Source organism: Saccopteryx bilineata, chromosome 3 (genome assembly GCF_036850765.1).
Source record: "Saccopteryx bilineata isolate mSacBil1 chromosome 3, mSacBil1_pri_phased_curated, whole genome shotgun sequence".
Lineage (NCBI taxonomy): Eukaryota > Metazoa > Chordata > Mammalia > Chiroptera > Emballonuridae > Saccopteryx > Saccopteryx bilineata.
The window spans coordinates 164,382,402-164,406,678 of record NC_089492.1 but is presented as its reverse complement, the minus strand read 5'-3'; the positions used below and the strand labels follow the sequence as shown (position 1 = coordinate 164,406,678).

The 24,277-nt window shown below is 40.5% G+C and overlaps 1 protein-coding gene across 6 annotated transcripts in view; it reads right to left on the bottom strand.

Moving 5' to 3' along the window:
- Nucleotides 1-24,277, bottom strand: part of PDE4DIP (phosphodiesterase 4D interacting protein) — a 201,226-nt gene that overhangs the window by 158,551 nt on the left and 18,398 nt on the right. For 5 of the 6 annotated variants that reach the window (XM_066268147.1, XM_066268148.1, XM_066268149.1 and 2 more), the window contains exons 2-4: nt 23,234-23,289; nt 21,106-21,257; nt 1,033-1,143 (exon numbers count right to left, since the gene is read on the bottom strand). In XM_066268147.1, coding sequence (XP_066124244.1) covers nt 1,033-1,143; nt 21,106-21,257; nt 23,234-23,289 — 319 coding nt within the window. Of the gene's footprint in view, nt 1-1,032; nt 1,363-21,105; nt 21,258-23,233; nt 23,290-24,277 lie in introns of those variants that run through there. The other variant, XM_066268152.1, reaches the window with a different exon arrangement.

Below are 24,277 nucleotides of genomic sequence, written 5' to 3'. Positions count from 1 at the left end.
GAGATTCAGAACCTCTGATCAAATCAGAGGCGACCAGCTGGGGTCACTTCAGTGCTTGCCCAGACACTAAGAGGACTGTGGAAACCAATATTGTGGAAACCAGTGAGGATGTTTAATCCTTGTAACCCATAGCCTGATGTCCTCTTACCAAGGTGCTGTCTCATCTCACCCCCAGCTTGGCTAATCCCCTTCATCCTTCTTTTCCACCCCATCGCGCAGCTGTCAATCAAGACGGCCCTCCCTCAGGGAAGCCACCATATCCCCTCCGCCCCTCCTCAGACAGACTGCTACTCCATCAGAAGCACCTTTTTCTTCATTCTGAGGTTATCTATTCCTAAGGCTGAAAATAGCCAAGATTCTGTCTTAAAAGCTTATCTGCAAATAATCTGCAAAAACAAACACAAATTTCTCAAGGGCCAGAAATGCCCTGGTCGCTGCCCTTTTCTCCAAATCATCGTTCCATGACTCCACGGAGAGCCAGAGGGGCCCTTCTCTACCTGAGCGAGCATGGGACGGGAAGCTACCTGCTTCAGTGACTGCTGGGGATGGTTTTAAAATGCAAATTTCCAAACTCTGCCTCCCTGTTACTAAATTAGAATCCCTGGGTGTGAGGTACATAATATACATTTAAAAAAATTTTTTTTAATTCACTTTAGAGAGAAAGGAAGGAAGAGAGAGAGAAACATTGCTTTGATGTTCCACTTATTTATGCATTCATTGGTTGGCTCTTGTATGTACCGGGACCAGGGATTGATCCCGCAACATTTTAAACCAGCTCCCAGGGCGACTGTTCTGCACAGTTCCACACCCGGAGTGTTAGAGCCTATGATTTAATCCGGCTCCCTCTCTTTACAGAGAAAGAAAGTAGAAAACAGGCACAAAGGAGGCGAAATGGGCTTGTCCAAGGTCACACGGAGTTGAGGTGAGCAGCCCAGGCCTGAAAGCCACCTCCCTCGCTCACCTGCACAGCACTACCTTGGAAGAGCCTGGAATATCGCTGCGCCGCTGACCCTGCCCGAACCCCGCACTCACCCGCCTGTAGATGTCCTCCCGGCTGGCCTCATACTTCTGTTGCATACGCTCCTCCAGGAAGTAGATGCGCAGCTTGAGGCTGAAGTTCTCCTTCTTCAGGTCATTGAGGTGCTGGGACAGAGTGCGATATCCATTAGACATGGTGGGCAACCCATGGGGAGGAGCATGCCCAGTCACCCCTTCACCCCAGGAACGTGGTGCGGCTGCACTGCGGCATGAAACGAGCGGCCGGGACGCTGCTGGGGCTACTGCGACCGCGACATGGCCCTGATGGCTGGCGCTCTCTCAGGGACTCGGGACGGGGCTCACTGCTCTGGGTGCTGCAGCGCAGAGCACTTTCCTTTTTTACCTCCGGGAGGTATTTGCGGAATTCCTGACAGAGGAACATGCTGCGTGAACTCAGACACAAGTGGTGTAACCTGACTCCAAGCCGGGACTCCAAGCTGTCACTCTCCCAGGCCTAACTGCGGCCAGTTAAGAGCTTCTCAGAAAAGAGAGGGGGGGTGACCCCTAGAAGCTTCCAGGAAATGGGAAATGGGAGTAATTCAGGATGATGGTGGGGCTACAGAAAAGAGGAAGAAATGAAGAGTGGGTGGGGAGGGGTGGTATTTAACCTCCTGGTGGCTGATTTGCATAATAAAAGCCAACGGAGTGCGGCCACAGCAAGAAATAAAGAACATGTGTACACAAAACAGTGATCACATGTCAAATAGCCCCTTTCTGTCAGGTGCAAATCTTAGAGAGCTACTGCTAGAGGGGTTCCTAATTTCCTTTGACCATCCAGACATTCACCTCTTATCAGTTCCTTCCCAGTTTTCTCCCCTGACTTTTCCATCCCAGAAGTGCCTAAATCAATAGCCTTTATTACCATGGGCCTCCCCGCATATACACCAGAGCCAGCCCAAAAAGAAAGAGCGAACCTTCTAGTTAACTGTTATCTTTGCAAACTGTTTACCAGTTACACAAGCTCATAGAAAGGCTGGGTCAAAGGCTCCTCCCCAGGAGGGATGAGGGAAAGAGAGGATGGGAAGGGAGGGGAGGGAGGGAGGCGTCAGCCTGGAGCCCAGAGAGTTCAGCCAGTCACTGGTTCTTAACTCAGGCACCTGCCAAGTGGAGCCAGGCACACATCACCAGATCCTGCTCCTAAAGCAATTTAAGATCCTTGAATGACAGCTGCAACATTAGCAGGAAGTGTTATTTATACCACATCACACAGGACATTGAAGGTGACTGGGAGACACACATACCAAACACAGGCTCTTGGCTGCAGTAAATACTAGGTTGGAAAAAAATTAACATTAACATTCAAAGTAAAAGAGACTAAAAAGTGTATACTTAATTTAAGTGTTCACGTCCTCCCCAACCTACCTGCTCTTCATTCTTCTAGTTCTTTCTTAACTCTTCATAATAGCTCCAAGCAACACTGAGTCCTCACCAGGTGGTATGTTGGGCATGAGGGATACTAAGATAAGTTGTATAGTAGGAGCTATGTGTTTTACACTGTAATCCTCCAAACCTGTGTTAGTCACACTTTTTACATTTTATACTGCAATCCAGCACACACACATACATGATGTGAAAGTTTCATAAAGTAATGTTGCCCTCACAACGTGTGATGCACGCTGATGTTATTTATTCTCTTTCTCTTTCTGGAGTGACCCACTGAATTGATGTCATGACACACTGACATTTCCACCTAAAGTTTGAAAAACACTGGTGTATGGCCAGGGGTCGCCATCATGGCCATTCACATGCAGGTTCTCATTGAATTCGGGCAGACAGTAAAGAAATGGCAGAGTCGGAGGATGGTGGGCCATTCTGTTTATAGGTGTCTCACCAAGACAGGCAAGCCACAAGAAAAGCCAGGGGAAAAGCAGAAAACCCACTTTTCCTTCCCATAGAGGGCAAGGGATCAGGGAGGTCTCTGCAATGCTGATGGCAGGAACCGAGAGAGAAAGCCCCTGGTCTGTCCCATTTATAGTGTTGAAAATTAAAGCTTTTAAGCCAATATACCAATAAGGAAGTCTCTGATACAAAGCCACTTATCTGAGGCATAAATGGGATTCCTCAGAAGAGTGCACCACCCCACATCGTGCAACAGTCAAGGGTGTGGGGAAAAGCTTAGTTTTGAGAAGATCTTAGTATTAGAAGGGAGGGAAAGGCTTAGTCTTAAAACTAAGCCTTAGGCCATAATGACTTTGCCAGCTTATAGCTGGTCTCCCACACCCAAAGCGAGCAAACATATACATCATATTTACAAACTTATTTGACCAACAACTGGATCTATGGCAACCTGGAAGACAAAGGGATTCTTACTGGGATGATGTCATAAACCTCATTCAGAGTTGCATTTACCCTTCACTTCGAAAGATAGAAAAAGTTTGAATGACTCAAGTGGCCTCAGGAGGGCCTAATTAGAACTGAGCATTCTCTAGAATAGATTTGAATTATAAGCAGTCAACATATTTCTTACCATAGACTGTTGGCAACTTAAGACAAAATATTCCTCATTTTAAAAAAATGCAGACATTTAAAATTGATTTAGCTATTTTTGTCAAATCTGTGCTCTTAGAATAAATGAATGTCATTTAGACTTAGAGTGAGGAAAAGAAAAGTCTAAATTAAAACTCAAGAAGGTCGTTTTCTGGTCCCAGTTCTATCACTGAATAGTTGTGTGACCTTAGAAGGGCACTTCTCCAGAGGCCTCATGTTCTCATTTATAAAGCAAAGTGGTTGAAAACTAGGTGATTTTTAAGGCATTTTCTTAGTCTAAGCTCCTAGAGAAATAACCTAGTTATTATCACCTCCACTTTGGACAGGGGAACCAGGTGCCAGATTTATGATTAGTGTTTGAAAACGTTTTTTATGTCTATTTGGATTCTTTTATTCAGTGAAATAATCTAACAAAAGTTTTATGAAAAGTAAAATTGCGTGAATGTAGGGTATTCTTATCGAACCTAGATACTTCTTTCTGCATATTAATGTCTATTTCATTTTATGCCCTGTAACCCCTGTTCTTCTATCTCTCTGGCCCCTTTTATGGTTTTTGCTGCTCCTTAAAGTGGTGAGTACTTAGATAATGGTTAGTCCTTAGTCTCCTGCTTTTTTTCTCTTCATACTTTCTCCCTTTGAGATTTTATCCACTTCTAATCTAAGACTATCACTTTTGCCTCCCAAACAACACCCAAATCTCCAGCCAAGTCCTCTCTCTTGTTCAAGATGTAGCCTTCCATAACACATTCTTTGCTAGACAGCTCAAGTTGAATGTCTCCTTCTCACAACAAACCTCATAGCAAAAACATCTGCAAGTCTCCAACCATGTGTGCCAGAATCCAGTCATCGGCTCTCCATCTTATAGCTAAAGCAAAGCCTTCAAAACTCAGCTCTTACCTGCCATCTTTCTTACTTAAAGCTTTTAGCAGGCATCTCATCCCTCTTAGAATTAAAGAAAAACCCAATCACATTCCCTCAAGATATGCTGCCTCTTTTTTCACATTCCTAATTCACATCCCACCCAAAGTGTTTCCTGCTACCCCAACCTGGGAAGATTTTGTCCTCTGTTGAGCTCCTAAGGCAAACCAAAATTTGCTTTTGGTAAGTGTTCACATGCTGCTTCATGATATTGCTGTTCTATTGTCTTGAATGGTTATTTACACTTTCTAGAGCTATTTACCTTGTGTGTTTCTGTTTCTCCAACTAGTCTGTAAACTGCCCAGGGAAAGGGTCAAGAACTTACATGTCTTTCTGCATTCATTTCACTCCCACCACAACCGAGAAGGCCTGTCCAGTACCATGCGTGCCACTGTACAGTCTCTTAACAATCACCTCAACCAGGCCAGGGTGTTTTAAGGACATTTTTGTGCCTTCGTATTCTCACTGCATAGTATTTAGGAAGCACTCCCTAAGTATTTGTTGAATTGATGAATAGATAAGTGTTCAATATATTTCAAATTTTGCTAATTATATTTGTTAAATACAGGCTATCTCGTTTTATATTGGTCTCACAACTTTGCAATAATATAGAAAGGTTTATTCCAAGAGTTCCAAAGAAACTACCTTTGCTAGAATAATTACTGTTGAAAAATGATGTTTTGTTCTCTTAAATTTCTAAGTTTATGCCCATCTTGACCTTTTTCCTTATCCCCAGTCCACATATAACTTCCGAGTAGAAACTTCCGCTTGAATGCAGACATCTCATGTCTGTGGTATCTAACTCTGCACTTCTGCTCTTCCCCAGGGCACACACTCCTTCCTCACTGGGCCCTCACTTCAGTTTGTAACAACTCAATACCTGCAGTTGTTTGGGACAAAACCTTTGAGTTCTTGTCTCTTCTTTGTCACACACACCATCTCAGCTGTCTGTAAATCTCATTCTTCTGACTCTCACTCCATCTCTATCTACCTGTGATTATGGGCCCCTCTATGGCTCTCAATGTGTCTCTATCTACCTGTGCTTACAGGCCCCTCTACGACTCTGGCCCAAGACACTAGGGTTTCTCCCCTAAATTATTTGAACAGCCCCCTTCCTGGTCTCCCTGCTGCTACCCTTGCACCCCTATAATCTATTCCTAGCATAGCAGTCACAGTGACCCTTTTAAAATATATCAGATTACCCCTCTGCTGGAAAAGCCCGCTGGCGTCCCACGTAACTTAGAGTGAAACGTTGAATCGCTTCATTAGCCCACGAGGCTCCAGGGCGCTATGGAATCAGGAGCCTCTCTCTCTGCTCTTCTCCTCTCTTCCTACTCCTCTCTCCCTACACCTGCTGTGCTGTTTATCAGAAACAGCAGACACCCTCCATCCTCAGACCGTTTGAGCTTCTAGGTCCTCCATATGGTACACTCTTTCTCTAGATATTTAAAACTGTACCTCACCTATGCTCTACCCCAGCACTCCATCTCTCCTTGTTTACTTCCTGCCCCAGCATAATCATCATCTAGAACAGTGTTTCCCAACCTTTTTTGTGCCATACCCCACCTTAACCTTTCTAAAATTTTTATGTCCCCCCCATGTAATATACATAATTTTTTTTTTTTGTATTTTTCTTAAGCTGGAAACGGGGAGAGACAGTCAGACAGACTCCCGCATGCGCCCGACCGGGGTCCACTCGGCACGCCCACCAGGGGCGATGCTGTGCCCACCAGGGGGCGATGCTCTGCCCCTCCGGGACTTCGCTCTGCCACGACCAGAGCCACTCTAGCGCCTGGGGCAGAGACCAAGAAGCCATCCCCAGCGCTCAGGCCATCTTTGCTCCAATGGAGCCTTGGCTGCGGGAGGGGAAGAGAGAGACAGAGAGGAAGGGGGGGGGTGGAGAAGCAAATGGGCGCTTCTCCTATGTGCCCTGGCCAGGAATTGAACCCGGGTCCCCCGCACACCAGGCCGATGCTCTACCGCTGAGCCAACCGGCCAGGGCCTACATACATAATTTTTAACATTAAAAAATTAATTTGTTCACTTAATAAACATAAATGATAGGTTCTAGGAAGAAATCACTATGAAATTGTCAACAAAACACAGTAAGTAAAATTTCAAAACATATAATGAAAAACAGAAATTTACATTCCAAATAATTTTAATACAGATTTTTCTATATTAATTTATTATTTTAATTTAGTGTGATCCTTGCGCTTGATGCTTGCTGCAAAGAGATTTTATATTAGGTTCCAATTTGGTTAGCTTTAGTCTCAAGTCTCCACGTTGTGTTATAGCCAGCCGATTTCTTTTTTTTACCAGTAAATCATTTACAGCACTAAATCCACATTCAGCTAAAAATGAAGATGGAAACGGTAGCAATAGTTTTCTTGCACATTTGGTTGAATTTGGGTATTTCATTTCTGTTTCCTCACAAAGCCATGCCATCGCTCCTTTGATATTAAATAAAGCTTTAACTGACTCATCATTTTGCAATTCTGCGAGTTCTTTTTGATACTGCATATTTGATATATCAGACAAATCCACTAACATTGGCTGCATCATCCATGTTGGGAAATCAATTTGTTTTAAATCAGAAATCTTTCTTTTAAATCAGCCTATAGAATATTCAAATGATTGACAATAACAAGTAAAGCGGTATCAGTTACTTCACATTTTTGGAGCCAATGAAACTGTTTAAATTTTTGTTGTTAATATGTTTCTGACATAACTCAATATTGGTAATGAAACCAAAGATCTTTGCTTTTGCATCGACAAGAGTTTTATTTGTTCCTTGAAGTTGCTTATTTAATATATTTAGTTTTTCAAAGATATCGGCTAAATAACTCACAAATGCTTTACCATCTATTGTTAACAGATACTTCATTTCAGGTTTGTCGCTTAAAAAATCACTAAGAGTATCAAACAGTTCCATAAATCTTTTCAAACAGTTTCCTTTAGATAGCCATCTTACTTCAGTATGAAGTAAAAGTCTCACATGGTCATCATTTTGTTCTTCACAAAATAGCTTGAAAAGACACTCACATTTGGCACTAGCTTTAATAGCATTAACACACTTTATTACTGTATGTAATACTTCATTCAGAACAGGCGAGATGTTTTTAGCTACCAAGTTTTCCCTATGAATAACACAATGCACAAGAATCATTTCTGGATTCGCATCTTTCATCAATTTTAAGCAGCCATTTTTCTTACCCATCATTTTGGGAGCACCATCTGCAGCACAAGATGTTATATTTTGCATTGGTATATCATTGACATCTAAGTAGTTTTTTAGCTTATTATATATATCTTTGGAGGTAGTGGTGCTTTCTAATCTTTTACAGAACATTTCTTCAGCAAAATGTCCTTTATCAATATATCTTACGTAAGTTATCAATACTGCCTCACTGTCTCTCAAAGTTGATTCATCCATTTGCAAGGAGAATTTTCTTGTTTTCAGCTTTTCAATAAGTTGTTTTTCAATATCCTCACTCATTTTGTCTATTCTTCTGCTAACAGAATTGTTACTGAATGGCATAGCTTTTACATCTTTGTCATCTTTTTCAAGAACCGTTTTAAGAAATGCTGATATTGATGGTTTCATTAAATTCTCTCCTATAGTGTGATTTTCTCCAGTTTTAGTGATGAATAAAGAAATTTGATAACTAGCCTCAAGAACACGATTATTAGTTGAAGTATGAGCAGTAAATAGAGACTTTAATGTTGTTCTTTTTTCAAAATTTTTCTTTAAAGTTTTAAAGTAACTCAAATCTGAATTAATATGAGCACTATGTTTCGCCTTCAAATGTGCCTCAAGACGACCTCGTTTCATTGATTCGTTGGTCAAGCATTGCTAGCATAAAAGACAAAAAGGAATCCGCTCATCGTGAACAGCAGGTATGAACCCAAATTTTAAATATTCCTCCAAATATTGACGAGTTTTTTTCTTGCTTGCACCACTTATTTTGATATGGGCTATAATAAAAATAAGATCAATTAAAAACTAATATTAAAATGTGTTAAAATATATTCAATGTGACATAGAGTAAACGTATACTAAAAATTCATATTTATTTAAATGTATATAACACATTTACTACACTATCACCGCAAATCAAAAGGTATCTATATTTTTTCCACTTGACAAAATTTTCTGGAAAGTTATGTTTCTAAAATTAAAATTGTCATGCATGCACTATTATAGCCCCAATAATATTTATAAAATATTAGTGCTTTCTAGCCCCAATGCAAGAAGTACTTAATAAAGAGTTTAATATTGATAAAAATAAAATCAAATACTTACCAATTATATCTATATGTATATTTATTAAATCAACAAGCTTTTACAACAGTTTTGACTGACACTTATTTCAAATTAACACCAACTGAATGATGTGAAACACTACAGAAGTTGCGATGGGCCAATTAGGTGAGAATAACTGCGTTGTTTAGCGAGTTTTTAAAACGTCCGGGGTTCCCCGCGGCAGGCGGCACGCTCCGCGGTGAACCCAGGACGAAGTTTACTTGACGACGCCAATCACCCAGTTGATATTTTGGTCTCGTCAAACGAAATTATACTTAATAATTATTTACCGCAATTATTTAAGAATTGCATTTTTTGTTAAATTTGGCACCGATATCTAGCATTGTATTTAAATGGCCTGGGGCGAAAGAGTTAAAGTCGTGTCGAGTTCATTTTCAAATTGCCCCCCTTAACTATCGAATTGCCCCCCTGTGGGGCATGGGCCCCAAGTTGGGAAACACCGATCTAGAATATAGTTACTTATTTATTTTGTTTCTTGTTTGTCTCTTTCCACTAGCATGTAAACTCCAAGATTTTTGCCTGTTTTGTTCACTGCTATCTCACCAGTACCAAGAGTGTTAGATAAAAGAATGGAAGAAGAAGGCCTGGCCGGGTAGCTCAGTGGATAAAGCATCATTTCAGCACACCTGGTCGCAGATTCCATCCCCAGTCAGAGTGTATATGAACACACAACTAAATGGAACAACTAAGTGGAACAAGTTGCTGTTTCTCTCTCTCTCTTTCTCTCTCTCCCTTCCCCACCTTCTCTCTCTCTCCTTCTATGTCTCTCTGTCTCTCCAAATCAATGAAAAAAATTTTTTAAAGAATGAATGAAGAGTTAACCTATTGACTGACTTCACCAGATTTAATCCTAGGAGAACTCAATCTGTATACAATATTATAAAGATGCTTTAGGATGAAGAGCATATCTAAGGTATTCTTCTTTATAAAAAGGCTATCTTATAAGTAAAATAAACTATTCTCTTTTTTAAGATAAGATTTTTTGTTGTTGTTTTTATTAAATTGATTTAGAGGGGAAGGGAGAAAGAGAGAGACAGGAACATCAATCTATTCCTGTATGTGCCTTGATGGGGGATTAAACCAGCAACCTCTGCATTTTAGGATGAAGCTCTAACCAACTGAACTAACCAGCCAGGGCAAAATAAACTATTCTAACAGAGTAATTTTAATACACAATGCAGAATCTGAACTTTGTATGATATCTGAGCAAATGGGGCATAATTTAATTGTTTAAAGACATATGAACTGTACAAATAGTAAAAACTGTAAAACTTAGGAAAGAAAGCTGTCAGAGGCTCCCCAGAGAATGAGCACCTCAGCTCTACTTAAAGGATGAGTCAAGTTTGGCTCCTCTTGGGGTTAGAACACAAGGCAATCTAGGCAGGTAGAACTTCAGCAAAGGTACAGAGAGCTGACTGGACTGAAACAAATGGCACATACTGTGCTGTGATGGGGAAACAGCATGGGAAGTGAAGAACCATTTTCAGGAGATCATGAGAGTCAGAAGCAGGAGTCTGAGCCTGTCCTCCAGGCACATCCTGGCTCTCAATTAGGACACAGCTGAAGAGAAAGGCAGTGGGGGAGGGCCAGGAACTGATTACTAGGAAGATTGTTTTGTTTGATTTTTTTGTAGCTTAACAAACGAATATGCACCTATCTGAGATGCACACAAGACATACTAAATCAGGGCCTCTGGTGGGCAGGTCCCAGGCCTCTATGTTTTGGTGAGCTCTGAATTACTGAGGAAAGAAACAATGCAGGTTCTTTTTTTTTTTTTTTTTTTTTTTTTTTTCTGAAGCTGGAAACGGAGAGACAGTCAGACAGACTCCCGCATGCGCCCGACCGGGATCCACCCGGCACGCCCACCAGGGGCGACGCTCTGCCCACCAGGGGGCGATGCTCTGCCCATCCTGGGCGTCGCCATGTTGCGACCAGAGCCACTCTAGCGCCTGAGGCAGAGGCCACAGAGCCATCCCCAGCGCCCGGGCCATCTTTGCTCCAATGGAGCCTCGGCTGCGGGAGGGGAAGAGAGAGACAGAGAGGAAGGCGCGGCGGAGGGGTGGAGAAGCAAATGGGCGCTTCTCCTGTGTGCCCTGGCCGGGAATCGAACCCGGGTTCTCCGCACGCTAGGCCGACGCTCTACCGCTGAGCCAACCAGCCAGGGCCAATGCAGGTTCTTGAACAAGGTTTAGTGCATCTGTCTTTGTTCTTCCTTTTTTCACACAGTACATCAAAAATCTTTGCCCTTCCCTCAAAATATTTTTTCCAAACATTAATGGCTCTCCTCTACTCTTCCCTTAAGTTCTTCTTCTCACTGCTTCTTAATGCATTAGCTCAAACTGGAAATAAGACTTTACTAACACTCAATCAATGTCAACAATAGTAAGAGGATTACAACCCAGCTGTCACATGTCATGCCCCATTAACACAAACATCTGTCAAGCCAGTCTTTAAAAAAGACTCAGTTTCACATTTGCCTAATCATATTCAGACCCCCCAGAATAGCTCTTATAAATGGAAACGCTTGAAAACATATTAATCTCTTATCATTCTCTCCTAAAATTTAAAGTTCCACTACACTAAAAATGATTAACTGTCTTAATTGACACATTCTTTTCAAATATAATAATACTTCTGCAACTTAAACTCTACTAATTTGATATCTTCGACCAGGAGTAGTCAACCTTTTTATACCTACCGCCCACTTTTGTATCTCTGTTAGTAGTAAAATTTTCTAACCGCCCACTGGTTTCACAGTAATGGTGATTTATAAGGTAGAGAAGTAACTTTACTTCATAAAATTTATAAAGCAGAGTTATAGCAAGTTAAAGCATATAATAATAATTACTTACCAAGTACTTTATGTCAGATTTTTGCTAAGTTTGGCAGAATAAATCTTTATAAAACTTACTATAGTTAAATCCATCTTTTTATTTATTTATACTTTGGTTGCTCCACTACCACCCACAATGAAAGCTGGAACACCCACTAGTGAGTGGTAGGGACCAGGTTGACTACCACTGTCTTCGACCATTTATATGTTTACATTTCATGAAAATAAAAATACTCTTGGCCCTGGCCGACTGGCTCAGTGGTAGAACTTCGGCCTGATGTGTGGATGTCCTGGGTGTGATTTCCAGTCAGGGCACACAATAGAAGTGACCATCTGTTTCTCCAACCCTCCCCCACTTTTTTGCTCTCTCTCTCTTTCTTTCTTCATTCCCTCCTCCCCCCACAGCCATGGCTCCATTGGTTCCAGAGCATCAGTCCTGGCACTGAGGATGGCTCCATGGAGCCTCTGCCTCAGGTGCTAAAAACAGTTCATTTGTGAGCATGGCCCCTGATGGGCAAAGCATTTGCCCTAGACAGGGGTTTCCAGGTGGATCTCGGTCTGGGCACATGTGCGCTTTTGTCTGTCTCCTCTCTTTTCACTTGAAAAAGAAGGAAAAAGAAAAGAAAAAGAAAAAGTACACAAATGGAGAGTATTTCTTGCTCCTTAGCATCCAGTGGAATCAACTCCAGGAGCCCAACTTGTTTTGAATTGGAAGACAGGGGTAGACAGGAAGAAATGAGGCAGGGAGAAGGAGGATAGTATGTCTGAAATACAGATATTTTATTTATAATACATCTATGTGTCTGGGAGTCCCTATGCTTTTCTGATCAAATCTAAGTTGCAGCAATGCAAAATTTTAATTCCTGGCTGTTTCGAATGACTTGGACTTGTCTTACAAAATTAAATGGATATAATTACATTTTCTCACAATAACATAGAATCTGACAATGTATAAAGCACTTCCATGTATGTTATTTCATTTTATCTTGTGAAGTAAACAGATTAGGTTTTATTATGCCCACACTGTCAAAGAAAGTGAGACATCAAGAAGTTAGCTGACTTGCTTCTCTAAAAAGTATAGGGGTACAGACAATCCAACAGTCTACTCTAACATATTACATATTAATCAGGGCCTTAATCATGACACTAGATGAGCCCTGTGAACCCAGAACTACCTTGTGACTGACAAAGTACTGCCACTAATGTGAAAAAAGCCAGGCACAAAAAGTCACACATTGAATCATTCCATTTATACAAAATGTTCAGAAAAAGCAAATTCATAGAGAGGAAAACTAGGTGGGTGGTTGTCAAGGGCTGGGTAGAGGGGGAATAGAAAATGACTGCCAATGGGTGTGAGGTTTTTTTGGAGAGGAAAAACATTCTGTAACTAGATAGTGGTAATTGTTGCACAACTAAGTGAATATACTAAAACCATAGACTTGTATGCTTGAAGAATTTTATGGTATGTAAATTATATTTCAATATAGTTGTTATTTTTTTAAAAAGAAAGAAACCTAAGCAGAGAGAAGAAACTCGCCCAGTCCTTTGCCCTTTACAAAAGATTTTTTTTTTTAATGGTTAGATTTCAGTTAAGGTTAAATTCCATTCAATTTAGCTAAAACCAAAGTGGTTTAGAACTGATCATTTCAAAATGTTCTGTATATTGGCCCTGCTTAGATGAAGGGGCCCTAACATAGAAGCTAGATGAAATACCCTGAAATTAGTCCTCAATATGGAAACCTCATGGGTTACTATGTTTTATCAAGTTAAGGTTTTGTTACAGTCCTCAGAAAGAAAACACGTGATTCACTCTGTTATGACACAGGAAAAGCGTACTCATTAGGCTGCCCTGAAGAATATGCATAACTTTTGCAGACCATTTCAACAAGGAAAAGTGTCAACTGAAGTCAGTGAACTTGATCTTCCACTCATCAATAATTCCACTTCCACTCAGGACTCCTGCCCCCTGTATTCCATAAGCCAACTGTTGGCATCTGCTTCAGAGAGCAGTCTACAAACTCTACAAAGACCTTTATTTCTTTTAGGTTGCATAATAAACAAATCTTTCTTCTAAAATTGTTTCTAAAATGTCAACATAATTCCTCTAGTTCCAGTGTCTTTTAAATGCTACATTATTAATCATATCATTCCATTTTCTCCCCTAAAACTCAGAAGCAAACTGATACCCATCCTGTACACAGCCTTTTCTTGAAAAAACTGGCCTGGTGACAGGAGAGCTAACAACAGCTATGACATCAGGTCGATAAATAATCCTGTCGCAGGCAGCAGCATCATGTGGATGAAGGATAGGGGGTCAGATGATGTTCCTGCTGTCTTCCCCCACCATAGCTACATACCCGCACCACCCCCAATCCTGGAATAACAAGGTGCTGTTGTCATCATCACATTAGAGCACTGTGAACTATATAAAACCAAAACAAAACAAGTCACTTCCCTGACTACCAAAAATACACCGCCTGGCCAGAAACAATGCTGTCAGAGGCAGTTGAAGGGGCTCCATGGCAGAAGCGCCTGTGAGCTGCACAGTCTTAGGCTCCAAACTAGATTCCCCATCAGTGTGGCTCCATCAACAGCAGCAGGACATGGTGTTGTTGTGCACAACTGGTTCAACCCAGGAAGATTTGTTTTTCTTTTTTTTTTTTCCAGTAAGATTATTTGCTGAGCTTCTAGTCTTCAAGGGGAAACATATCAACTTACTGCCTCACCTGTTTTTCTAGATTTTCAACACAACTAGGACTTTCTCTAGACATAGAGCTAAGAATCCACAGTATACCATCAATGATCATGGCTGCAACAATAAGGCCAAGAGTAGAGGGTGGGGAGGGGGAGACACTGCCAACTTGAACCTCAGTCAACACCCCAGTAGTCCAGCTATGACAGAAAGTCTTCTATTTCTGAATTCACTATGCACTCTGCTGTCTCCAGGACTTGTCATGGGTATCAGTGTTGGCCTGGAAACCATTCTTCACTACCCACTCAGCTCTGACCAAACTATCTCCAATTCATCCTTAAGGAGTTGACGTAGACAGCCACCTATTAAAGGAAACCTGTCTGACCCTAAAGCTCATGTTAGGGTCCCTCCTGAGTGCTTTCTACCATTGCTATTTCGGATTATCTATTTTTCTTGTCGATTAGATTTAGAGTTCCTTAAGAACAGAAGGATCTCCTCAATTTTGCTCCAAAATTGAGAATCCTTCTACTGGTTGCTTTTGTTTTAATGATATAAAAGAACTACATGTGCCTGTTCCAGCTGTTCCCTTTCTCAGAGGATGGCATCACCTCAAAGTTGCCCTAGCAAGAAAGCTTGATATCATTCATTCATCCAAAACACACCAGAAAGAAAAGGCATGCCTACTATAACTGGGCATTATGTTAATCACTATAGCTAGGAATGAATGAGACAGACTCTGTCTCTGCTCTCATGGAGCTCAGATCCTAACAGAAAAGAGAGACTTTGAAGAAATAAATCATGTTATTAAAGGAAAAGTGCAAGGCACTCTGGTAGTTTACAAAAGGTGACAAGCTAGCCTGCAATGGGAATGGAGAGATGAGTTAGTGGTAGGTCATGCTTGGGCTTCTCCATCACTGGTCATACATCCAATCAATCACTTAGTCTTGTCACTTCTGCTTCTCTCTCTCTCATCTGTCCATTTCTCTCACTTCTATACTGTCATCACTCCAACCTTTGTAGTGCTGCAGCCTCCTAGCTAGCTACTCCCTCTGCCTTAGATCGGCTCTTCCAATCCAGAGCCACCACAGAAGCTAAAGGGACATTTCTAAAGGAAAATCTGATCATGTCACCTCTCTGTTTAAAAGCTTTCAATGGTTCCCCATAAAGCTCCAATAATATTTAAAACCCTTTACATAACTTGCAAGGCCCTGTATACTGGCTTCTCTTGCCCTTTTTTTCTCCAGTCAACTCTTAACATTTCTAGCGTGCATAATCTACGATAAATTAACTTACTAAATTCTTTTTCTCACCTGGATCATGCTGTTTCCTTTGCAAGAAACATTCTTCATTGTCCCACTCCCAGTCCATCATATCAGCTAATACTTCTTCTTTTTTTAGGTCCCCAGTAAGATGTAGCTTCCTCTAGGAAATTTTCCCTTTGGACGAAGTTAGGAGCTTCAGCTATAGATCGTATAACATTCTTTACCTCCAACATTCTGATTATACTCTATTGTAATTAGCTAATATGGAAGCTCTATGAAAGCAGGGACCATGTTTGCATATTCATTATTGTATTTGCTGTACTTAAGATATTTACATTGTAGGAACATTAGAAATATTTGTTTAATGAATAGATAAATAAAATACATGTTATTAAAAATTCAGATAATATAGAAAGTTATAAAGAAGAAAAAAATCATAACTAATCCTATTGCCCAGATATAATTACTATTAATATTTTGATTTATATCCTTCCAGATATTTCTAATTTTTCTCCCTCAAAATTGAGATATTATTTTATGTAATATTAAGACAAATTGTTGCTGTTTTATTGTTTAATCTTAAATTTGTTAGTATCTGCCTGGCCAGTACAGTACATTGCTCTATGATGTTCTATTTATGTATATACCATGCCTGAAATACTCAACCCTCACTTTGATAATGACAGTATTTCTAATATTTTATTAGTATAAAAATATGGAAACAAACACTCCTTCTTGAACACACATTTTAAAAAATACATTCATATTTGATCACTCTGCATTTAATAGCTAGAACTGGGCCTGGCACACAGAACACACCCGTCCACTGAGGGGACAAGGGGACAAATAGTGCAATAAGTAAGGGCACCAGCTATCCATAGAGACACATAATAAAAGTGTGGTTAAGGTTTGAAGAGAAATGTACTTGTTTCAAAGCTTGAACTCTTAACATTAAGGTTGTGAGTTTGACCCCTGGTCTAGGCACATACAAGAATCAACCAATAAGTGCATAAATAAGTGGAACAACAAACTGATGTTTCTGTCTCTCTCTCTAAAATCAATATCAAGTTTTGAAATAAGTACATTTCTCTTCAAACCCAGCTCTAGTCCTTTCTAGCAATCACTAGACTTCTTCTGGCTTCACTGTCCCTCTCTGTACAATCCAAGATAATGGTTGTACCAACCAGTAAACAGTCATTAAAACTGACTAAGATAATGCAAGCCAAGTGCATTCATAGAGCTTTGCACACTGTAAGCACTCAATAAATATTAATTGGTATCTTATTTTAGTTGCTATTTTAAAAAACATTTTTGGAGTGCAAATTATTACTGAAATGAAAATTCCTCAAGGTCCATAGGAAAAAAGATAGAGCTTTCTTCATACAGTAAAGAAGAGACATTTATATATGTATATATGAATACAAAATTTAAAATGTTTTTTCATATTTAAGTTTTAAAGACAGAAATTTATTTGGCAAACACTCTAAACTTGTGTTATGTCTTTCACAGTTGCCTAAGCTATTATTTAAATAAATCTTATATAACTTAAATTTCATATACCAAATCAGGTTTTTTGAGAATGTAACAGTATGCATCTCTGTATCCTCTACAATGCTCAGAATCATTTCTTTTATTCATAGTTCTTAAGAAAAAATGGTTGTGTTCATACATATCTAACAATGTTGCTTAGAAATGAAAACATTTCTGAAGTTCCTTGGAATGACTGTGGAATCCCTCTGAAGAGTTATGTTGAAAAGAAGAAAATGTGGTATTTATGATTGCTGGGAGTTTAGGATTTCTCTCCTTGCCTTCTCATCTAACAACTATGAATGGTTCAAACACAAGTGAAAACAAAATCAGTATGTTTTGGGAGCATAAATGCTGGGGGTTTTAAAAAAAAATAAAAACACACTTCACTGGTAGCATTCATTTCCCAAGGCTGTAATTAGAGAGAAACACCCAAGAAACACGGAATCAGCTGTACCTACGAACAACAGTGACGTGGTCCAGATTCACTGAAAGCAGAACAGGAAACCCAGACTGTGAGAATTCATATCCCCAGAAAGACAGAAAAGCCCCTTTCAGGCCCTGTCTTCGCCACCCCCCACCCCAGATTTCAAGAGTCAAGGAAAAAAATTTTCCAGGATGGGTGGAGCCTCACCAGGCTGACTCTGTGGTTGGATTCCAATTACCAGGGAAAGCTGGCTTCGGACTATAATTAGGCAAACACTGCAGCTGGTTTCGCTGGCATCTTCATATTAAAGACAACATCATTAAAAACGTGTAAGCAGCGGAGGGCAGTGGAGGCCCCCTTTAAACCTTACAGCTACAGACCCCCACCTCTCCATAGCTTTTCTATAGCATTTGCCATTTGATTCTCTATATAAAACCACACTACACTCATTTCACCAACATAACTCTATCTCTGAATGGTCCTCTCATTTCCCTAGGAACCTTGGACATCACTGGGGTTATCTTGTTCTGTCACTTTAAACCTGTATAGTTCTAGGTAAGTGATTTGAGTCTTGGTCTCTTCACTGGTTTAATGGATGTAACAGTACCTATCTGATAAGTAGGCAAATTAACTAAAAATGGTTGAAATAAAATACATTAAGTATCTAGAAAAGTACCTAGCATATAATAAAAATTCAATAAATATTATTTAATATTTGGTTATTTAATAATGATTAGTTACTATTAATGATCTTATTAAGTCCTGTCAAATATTTCAAAAGGTCCTTGCTTCTTTCACTTACTTGGTATGTAATTTTATCATCTCAGTTTAGGTGGGAAATGGTCTTCCTTTAAACTCATTGTAAAAACAAGTGTACTTTTCTTGACTTGTTAGTTTCCTATCCTAATTATTCAATTAATACACCAATATCCTCCTTAGAACCATCCAACTTGCTGTGAATACATTCTGTGAGTCCTGAGTAGAGGCCACAGGAAATGCAAATCTAACAAGTTTAGTTTACTTGGTGTGCATTTACTGAGCACGTACTATATACACTGGCATTATGTTAGGTTCTAGAGACTAGAAAAGGATGAGCAGGATGTGTTTTCTACCCTTGAAAACCATAGAGTCAGGGTATATATTCTGAGATTGGAAAGTCCAGGAAGGCATCCTAAAAACACAGAAAATGGCACCTGAGCTGAATCTTGAAGAATGAGTAGGTTTTAACTAGAGACTAGGAGGGAAAATGTATTCCAGGCAGAACAGAAACTGGGAAATGTCACACAGCTTGGAATTGCAAGCAGTTCAGAATTAATGCAATAAAAAGCATGTGATAGAGAATATTAGGACATAAAGGCAGACTTCCAGTTTACCTAGAAAACACAGAATTGCACTCTGTACCTATCTAAACAGGAGGAGCTAATGGTTCCAGTCTCATTACCACCAAATTTTCATTGGCTGAGCTCCCTAACCTAGGAAGCACTCACCATTTTAGGTCACAAAAATGATGAGTATTTTCAGTCTCACATTATGAGACATTAGGTAAGTTCTTTTTTGTGCCTTTATTTCTCATTTATTTTATTTTTTTAAAGATTTTATTTATTGATCTGAGAGAGAGAGAAAAGGGGAGGGGCTGCTTTCTTTATAGGGTTGTCATGAGTGTTAAATGAGATCATACTGCACATACTTAAAACAGTACTCATCACATAGAAAGTGATCAAGATATAGGTAGCTAGTATTATGTATGTGCTGCTCTCGTCTCACTCATCCCAGACATGCTGTGGTGGTGTGGGTACTGTAATCAGTGTGTAAGAAGGAGCTTTTCTCAACAGTTTTATGTAATAATCTCTCTGACCTGGCAAAATTTATGATCACGATATAAAAATTCTATTACCCTTTCTGAGTCCTAGCAATGACCTTTCTGACGAAAAAAAAAAGTGTGTCATAGCCTTGTTGTTATTTATTTATTACTTGACACATAGGAGAGAGATTTAAAATATCTCCTCTTGGACCTTTCTCTGTGTCCTAGCTTGGTTTCTGTCAGTGGTTCGTGGCATTGAGAAGGACTAATCAGGGATATTACAGCTGGATGGTAAGAGGAGAGGATTTATAACCCCACACCTGAAAGCCAGATGATTTCTGTTTGTCACCCAACTCAGCATCCAGCCATTCATTCTCTCATGGAGGTGATAATCCTCACTTTAATGTTCCAAGTCACCTCGGAACCAAAAGGAGCATGCAGGCAGACCGGCTCTCAGAGGGCGCCCCACCCAGCTGTGGGGGCACTGCAGCCTGCTCACCCCTTTGTGTTGAAACAGAATCAAAAGGTGAAAAACGAGGAAGGGACTAGGGTGTTACCCGCCCTACGCCCACCACCAGCACCACAGCTGCTCAGAGGTTTAGTCTTCAAAAGCCACGTAATATTCCTACAAACTCTTCTTTAAAAAAAAACAAAAAAAAAAAACGGACAGTATCCATGACAACCTCGGGTGAAAACAAAACCAAACCAAAAATAGGCTGATTAATTCTCAGACACATGTGACCTGGAGCATCTTCTTTGTCCACAGGAATGTCTGGTGTGATGTACATTAGGTCCTTGGGAAACATTTCTAGTTACAAATCGAGGGAAGACGGAGCAAACCAAAGTCAACACTGCTTTATTAACCTTGTTTTGAAAATGGATTTTATTATTTTATGTCAAAAGCTGTCAATTCAAGAACAAAAGAAACACACTGTATCTCAAGGTATATTTTATACAGTACTCCTTTGTGGCCAGATGCCTGGGTAACCTCCAGGGGGCACCAAAGAGCTGTTTCTATTTTTAGCACACAGGGTGTAAGAAATCCTGGGTGCTTTTTACAAGCTATATAAATACCGGTAGATGGGTTCCATTGTACAGCCTTCCTGGGATCAATCCAGGGTCCAGGGAGCTGGGGACCTGTATTACATTATCAGTAATTTGGCTTGGCCAAATCTAAGGATAAACATATCAAGCTGCAAAGCACTTCAAGAGTTTCATCAGTTTTGAGCCACAATGACAGATTCTTGTTGAAAAACAAATGGCGTGGCTGAGCCACCTCAGACTACAGACAGTATCCAGATATGCAGAGTTGTCCAAGACAGCTACAGAGAATACAATGCCAGCCACTGGACTGGGTGCCCTGGGCTCACATGCCATTTAAATTTCCTGAATTGATCTGAGAATAAATCAGGGATAAAAATGGTAAGCTTGAGAATCACCAATAGAGAGAACTGCCCACGAACCACAGCATTCAGCACATAGCTAATGCTGCGGATGCTCATTGGAACATATGCTCTTTTATTTTTAATTGAATTTATTGGGGGTGACATTGGTTCACAGAACCATGCAGGTTTCAAGTGTACAACTCAACAAAACAACATCCGCATACTGCATTGTGTGCCCATCGCCCCAAGCAAAGTCTCTTTCCATGGGACATATGCTCTTAAAAGAGACACTATTATGGTAAGAAGGCCCACCATCCAGAGTAAACCATGGACCATATTTTTATAAGACATCACTGCCCCCTGGTACTCCTTCTGCTGGGATAACCGACACCCACCCATGTGACTTACCTTCTCAAAGTCTCGAAGAGCCTGAGGCTGGACCGGAGGGGCTTTTTCAAATGCCCTCAGGTAATGTGTCTGCCCGAAGGGGACCTTCTCACAACTTCTCCGGGTCTGTGACTGCACTGGGGGGCCTCGATCTTTACTGTCACTAAGAAAAGCTGCCAGTGAAATGGAAAAACATGTTATATAATGGTGGCGTGATCATTTCAACCTGCATAATCCTACAGAATTTGGTTCTTGCAAAATACAAACCAATTCTGAGGCACATGAGAAGAATTCACAAAAAGTATCCTGTGGTAGATCATACTCATAAGGGTCCCCACGCAGTAAAACACACTAGTTATGTCCATGCCCCTTAGTAACTTGATGATCCTGCTTCTCCATCAAAAAGTGTTGCTTATTTCTCAACCTCTTGAATCTGAATTAGCCAACTAATTTGCTTTGAACCATAGAATATGAAAAGAATACCACTGTGTGAATTCCAGAGACAAAGCCTAGAGAAACCTTGCATTTCTGAGGTCCTTTTTAGGACCCCAGGACCACTAAGCTATGAAGTAGACCCGTCCCCCTTCCTGGAGAGGGAGAGGCCAAGTACAGGGGCAATGCAGATGTCCTAACTGACAGCTGGGCACCAGCTGCCAGACACTTGAGTAAAGCCATCTTGGACCTTCGGCCCCAGCCAAGCTGTCAAGGAGATTGCAGTATCTGAGTGACCCCAAATGAGGCCAGCAGAAGAAATGCCCAGTTTGCCAAGATACAGGACTATGAGAAAGAATAAATCATTGTTTTAAGCCCTGGACTGGCAAACATTTCTTAAAAGGCCAGATAGTAAATATTTTAGGCCCATGGGCCATACCTTCTCTGTCACAACCATGAGCTCTGCCTCTGTCACTCAAAACAGGCACAGATAATGTGTAAATGAATGATGTTGCTATAAAACTTTTTTTTTTTTTTGCCAGAGAGAGAAAGAGAGAGGGAGACAAGAAGGGAGAGAGATGAGAAACATCAACTTGTTGTAGCAGCACCTTAATTGTTCACTGATTGCCTTCTCATACGTGCCTTGGCTGGGGGACTCCACCTGAGTCAGTGACCCCCTGCTCAAGCCAGTGATCTTTGCGCTCAAGCCAGCCACCATGGGATCATGACTATAATTCCACACTCAAGCCAGCAACCCTGCACTCAAGCTGGTAAGCCCATGCTCAAGATGGTGACCTCCGGGTTTCAAACCTGAAACCTCAGCGTCCCACATTGACACTCTATCCAGTGTGTCACCACGAGTCAGGTTACAAATGCTAATTTTAAGTGACTCTGAAGTCCTTAACACATTTAAATTACAAAGCATTTTCCACACTGTGCATCTGAATCATCTGTGTTTCAGGGCTGGTATAAAATAGGCAAAACACTCAGCAAAGTAAAACCCTTAGACAATTAAGTTTTTGTGAAAAACTGTCCCAAAAATGAGCTATCTTCACATTGGTTTTGTAATTTAGGTAGCTCTCTGGATAATGTTAGGGCAGTAATGAGGTGATATTATTATGAATACTTTAATAATTGTATTGACTGGGTGCTTATTCCTTCATGAGTTCTGTACAAAGAGCTCTTCCCACTTAATCTCATTTACGAGGTTGACACTGTTATCTATGATATATAATACTAATACTCATTTAAATGGTATATTACAGCAAAGATTTCATCTTAGTGGCAGAATTAAATAAATTCTGCCACAGTAAGGAGTCTAGTGTGGCTGGGCAAAGTGAGTACAAGCTTAGAACAGTGCCTAAAAACATAGCAGGTACTTGACAAGCATTGTTCATATATTTTGAGATGTTTTTTCCCTTCTCTACTAGGGATGGTGGTCTTCACTGTGCCGGATAGATACTCCTCTTGCTACTGAATTTTGGGTTTTTTGTTTGTTTGTTTTACAGAGATAAAGACTCAGAGAGAGGGACAGATTAAAATATAATAATTTTACAAATGACTTTAATCTTGCAGTACAGAATCATTAAAAGTCCAAAGAGTTCACATAAGTATTTTGGTTATGATTCACTGCACTGTTCTGGGAAGGTCAGGAATTATATGCTGCAGTGCTATGTTTGGAAATTCAGAAAAAGTCTGAGGCCCATACTTTCCTTACCTGTTGTATGACTTGTTCTGGGTACAAGCTCCCCATCATCCTCTGCAAAATAATCTCTGTAGAGAAAAGCAAATAGTTAATGAGGTAACCTCTCCACACAGTCCCAACTCCCTGGGGTGGCCAGACACCTATGTTCTGTTTTCATTTACTTCTCCACATGTATTCTGTAAACTCTTACTATGTGTCAGGACAGTGTTCAATGCCAGAGATACAAAGATAAACCCAATATGAGGATTCTCAACCTAAATAAGTACACCTAGTGGCAGCCATTGAATAAACAATCCCATAAATGCTGAATTATCATGTGGCAAATGTAATGAAGGAAAATGCAGAGCAAGTTAACTAGTAGAGAAACTCAGACAAACTCAGAAAAAAGGACATTAAAACTGAGATAAAGCCTGACTGGGCGGTGACACAGTAGATATATCATTGGACTGGGACCCGGAGGGCCCAGGTTTGAAACCTCAAGGCCTCTGGCTTGAGCATGGACTCACTGGCTTGAGCATGGGATCAGAGACATGACCCCATGGCTCCTGGCTTGAAGCCCAAGATTGCTGGATTGAGCCCAAGGTCACTGGCTTGAGAAAGGGGTCACTTGCTCTGCTGTAGCCCCCCAGTCAAGGCACATATGAAAAAGCAATCAATGAACAACTAAGGAGCTGCAACAAAGAATTGATGCTTCTCATCTTCTCTCCCTGTCTGTCTTTCTCTATCTGTCCCTCTCTCTGAGTCTTTATCCCTGTAAAACAAACAAACAAACAACCCAAAATTCAGTAGCAAGAGGAGTATCTACCCGGCACAGTGAAGACCACCATCCCTAGTACAGAAGGGGAAAAAACATCTCAAAATATATGAACAATGCTTGTCAAGTACCTGCTATGTTTTTAGGCACTGTTCTAAGCTTTACAAATGTAGCAGTGAATAAAACAGACACAATGCCTGCACTCATGGAACTTAGAGGAGTGGGGAACAAAAAAGGAAAATGTATAGTTAGCAACTGGGACAAGTACTTTAAAAATTAAAGTAGGAATGAAGATCTGGAGT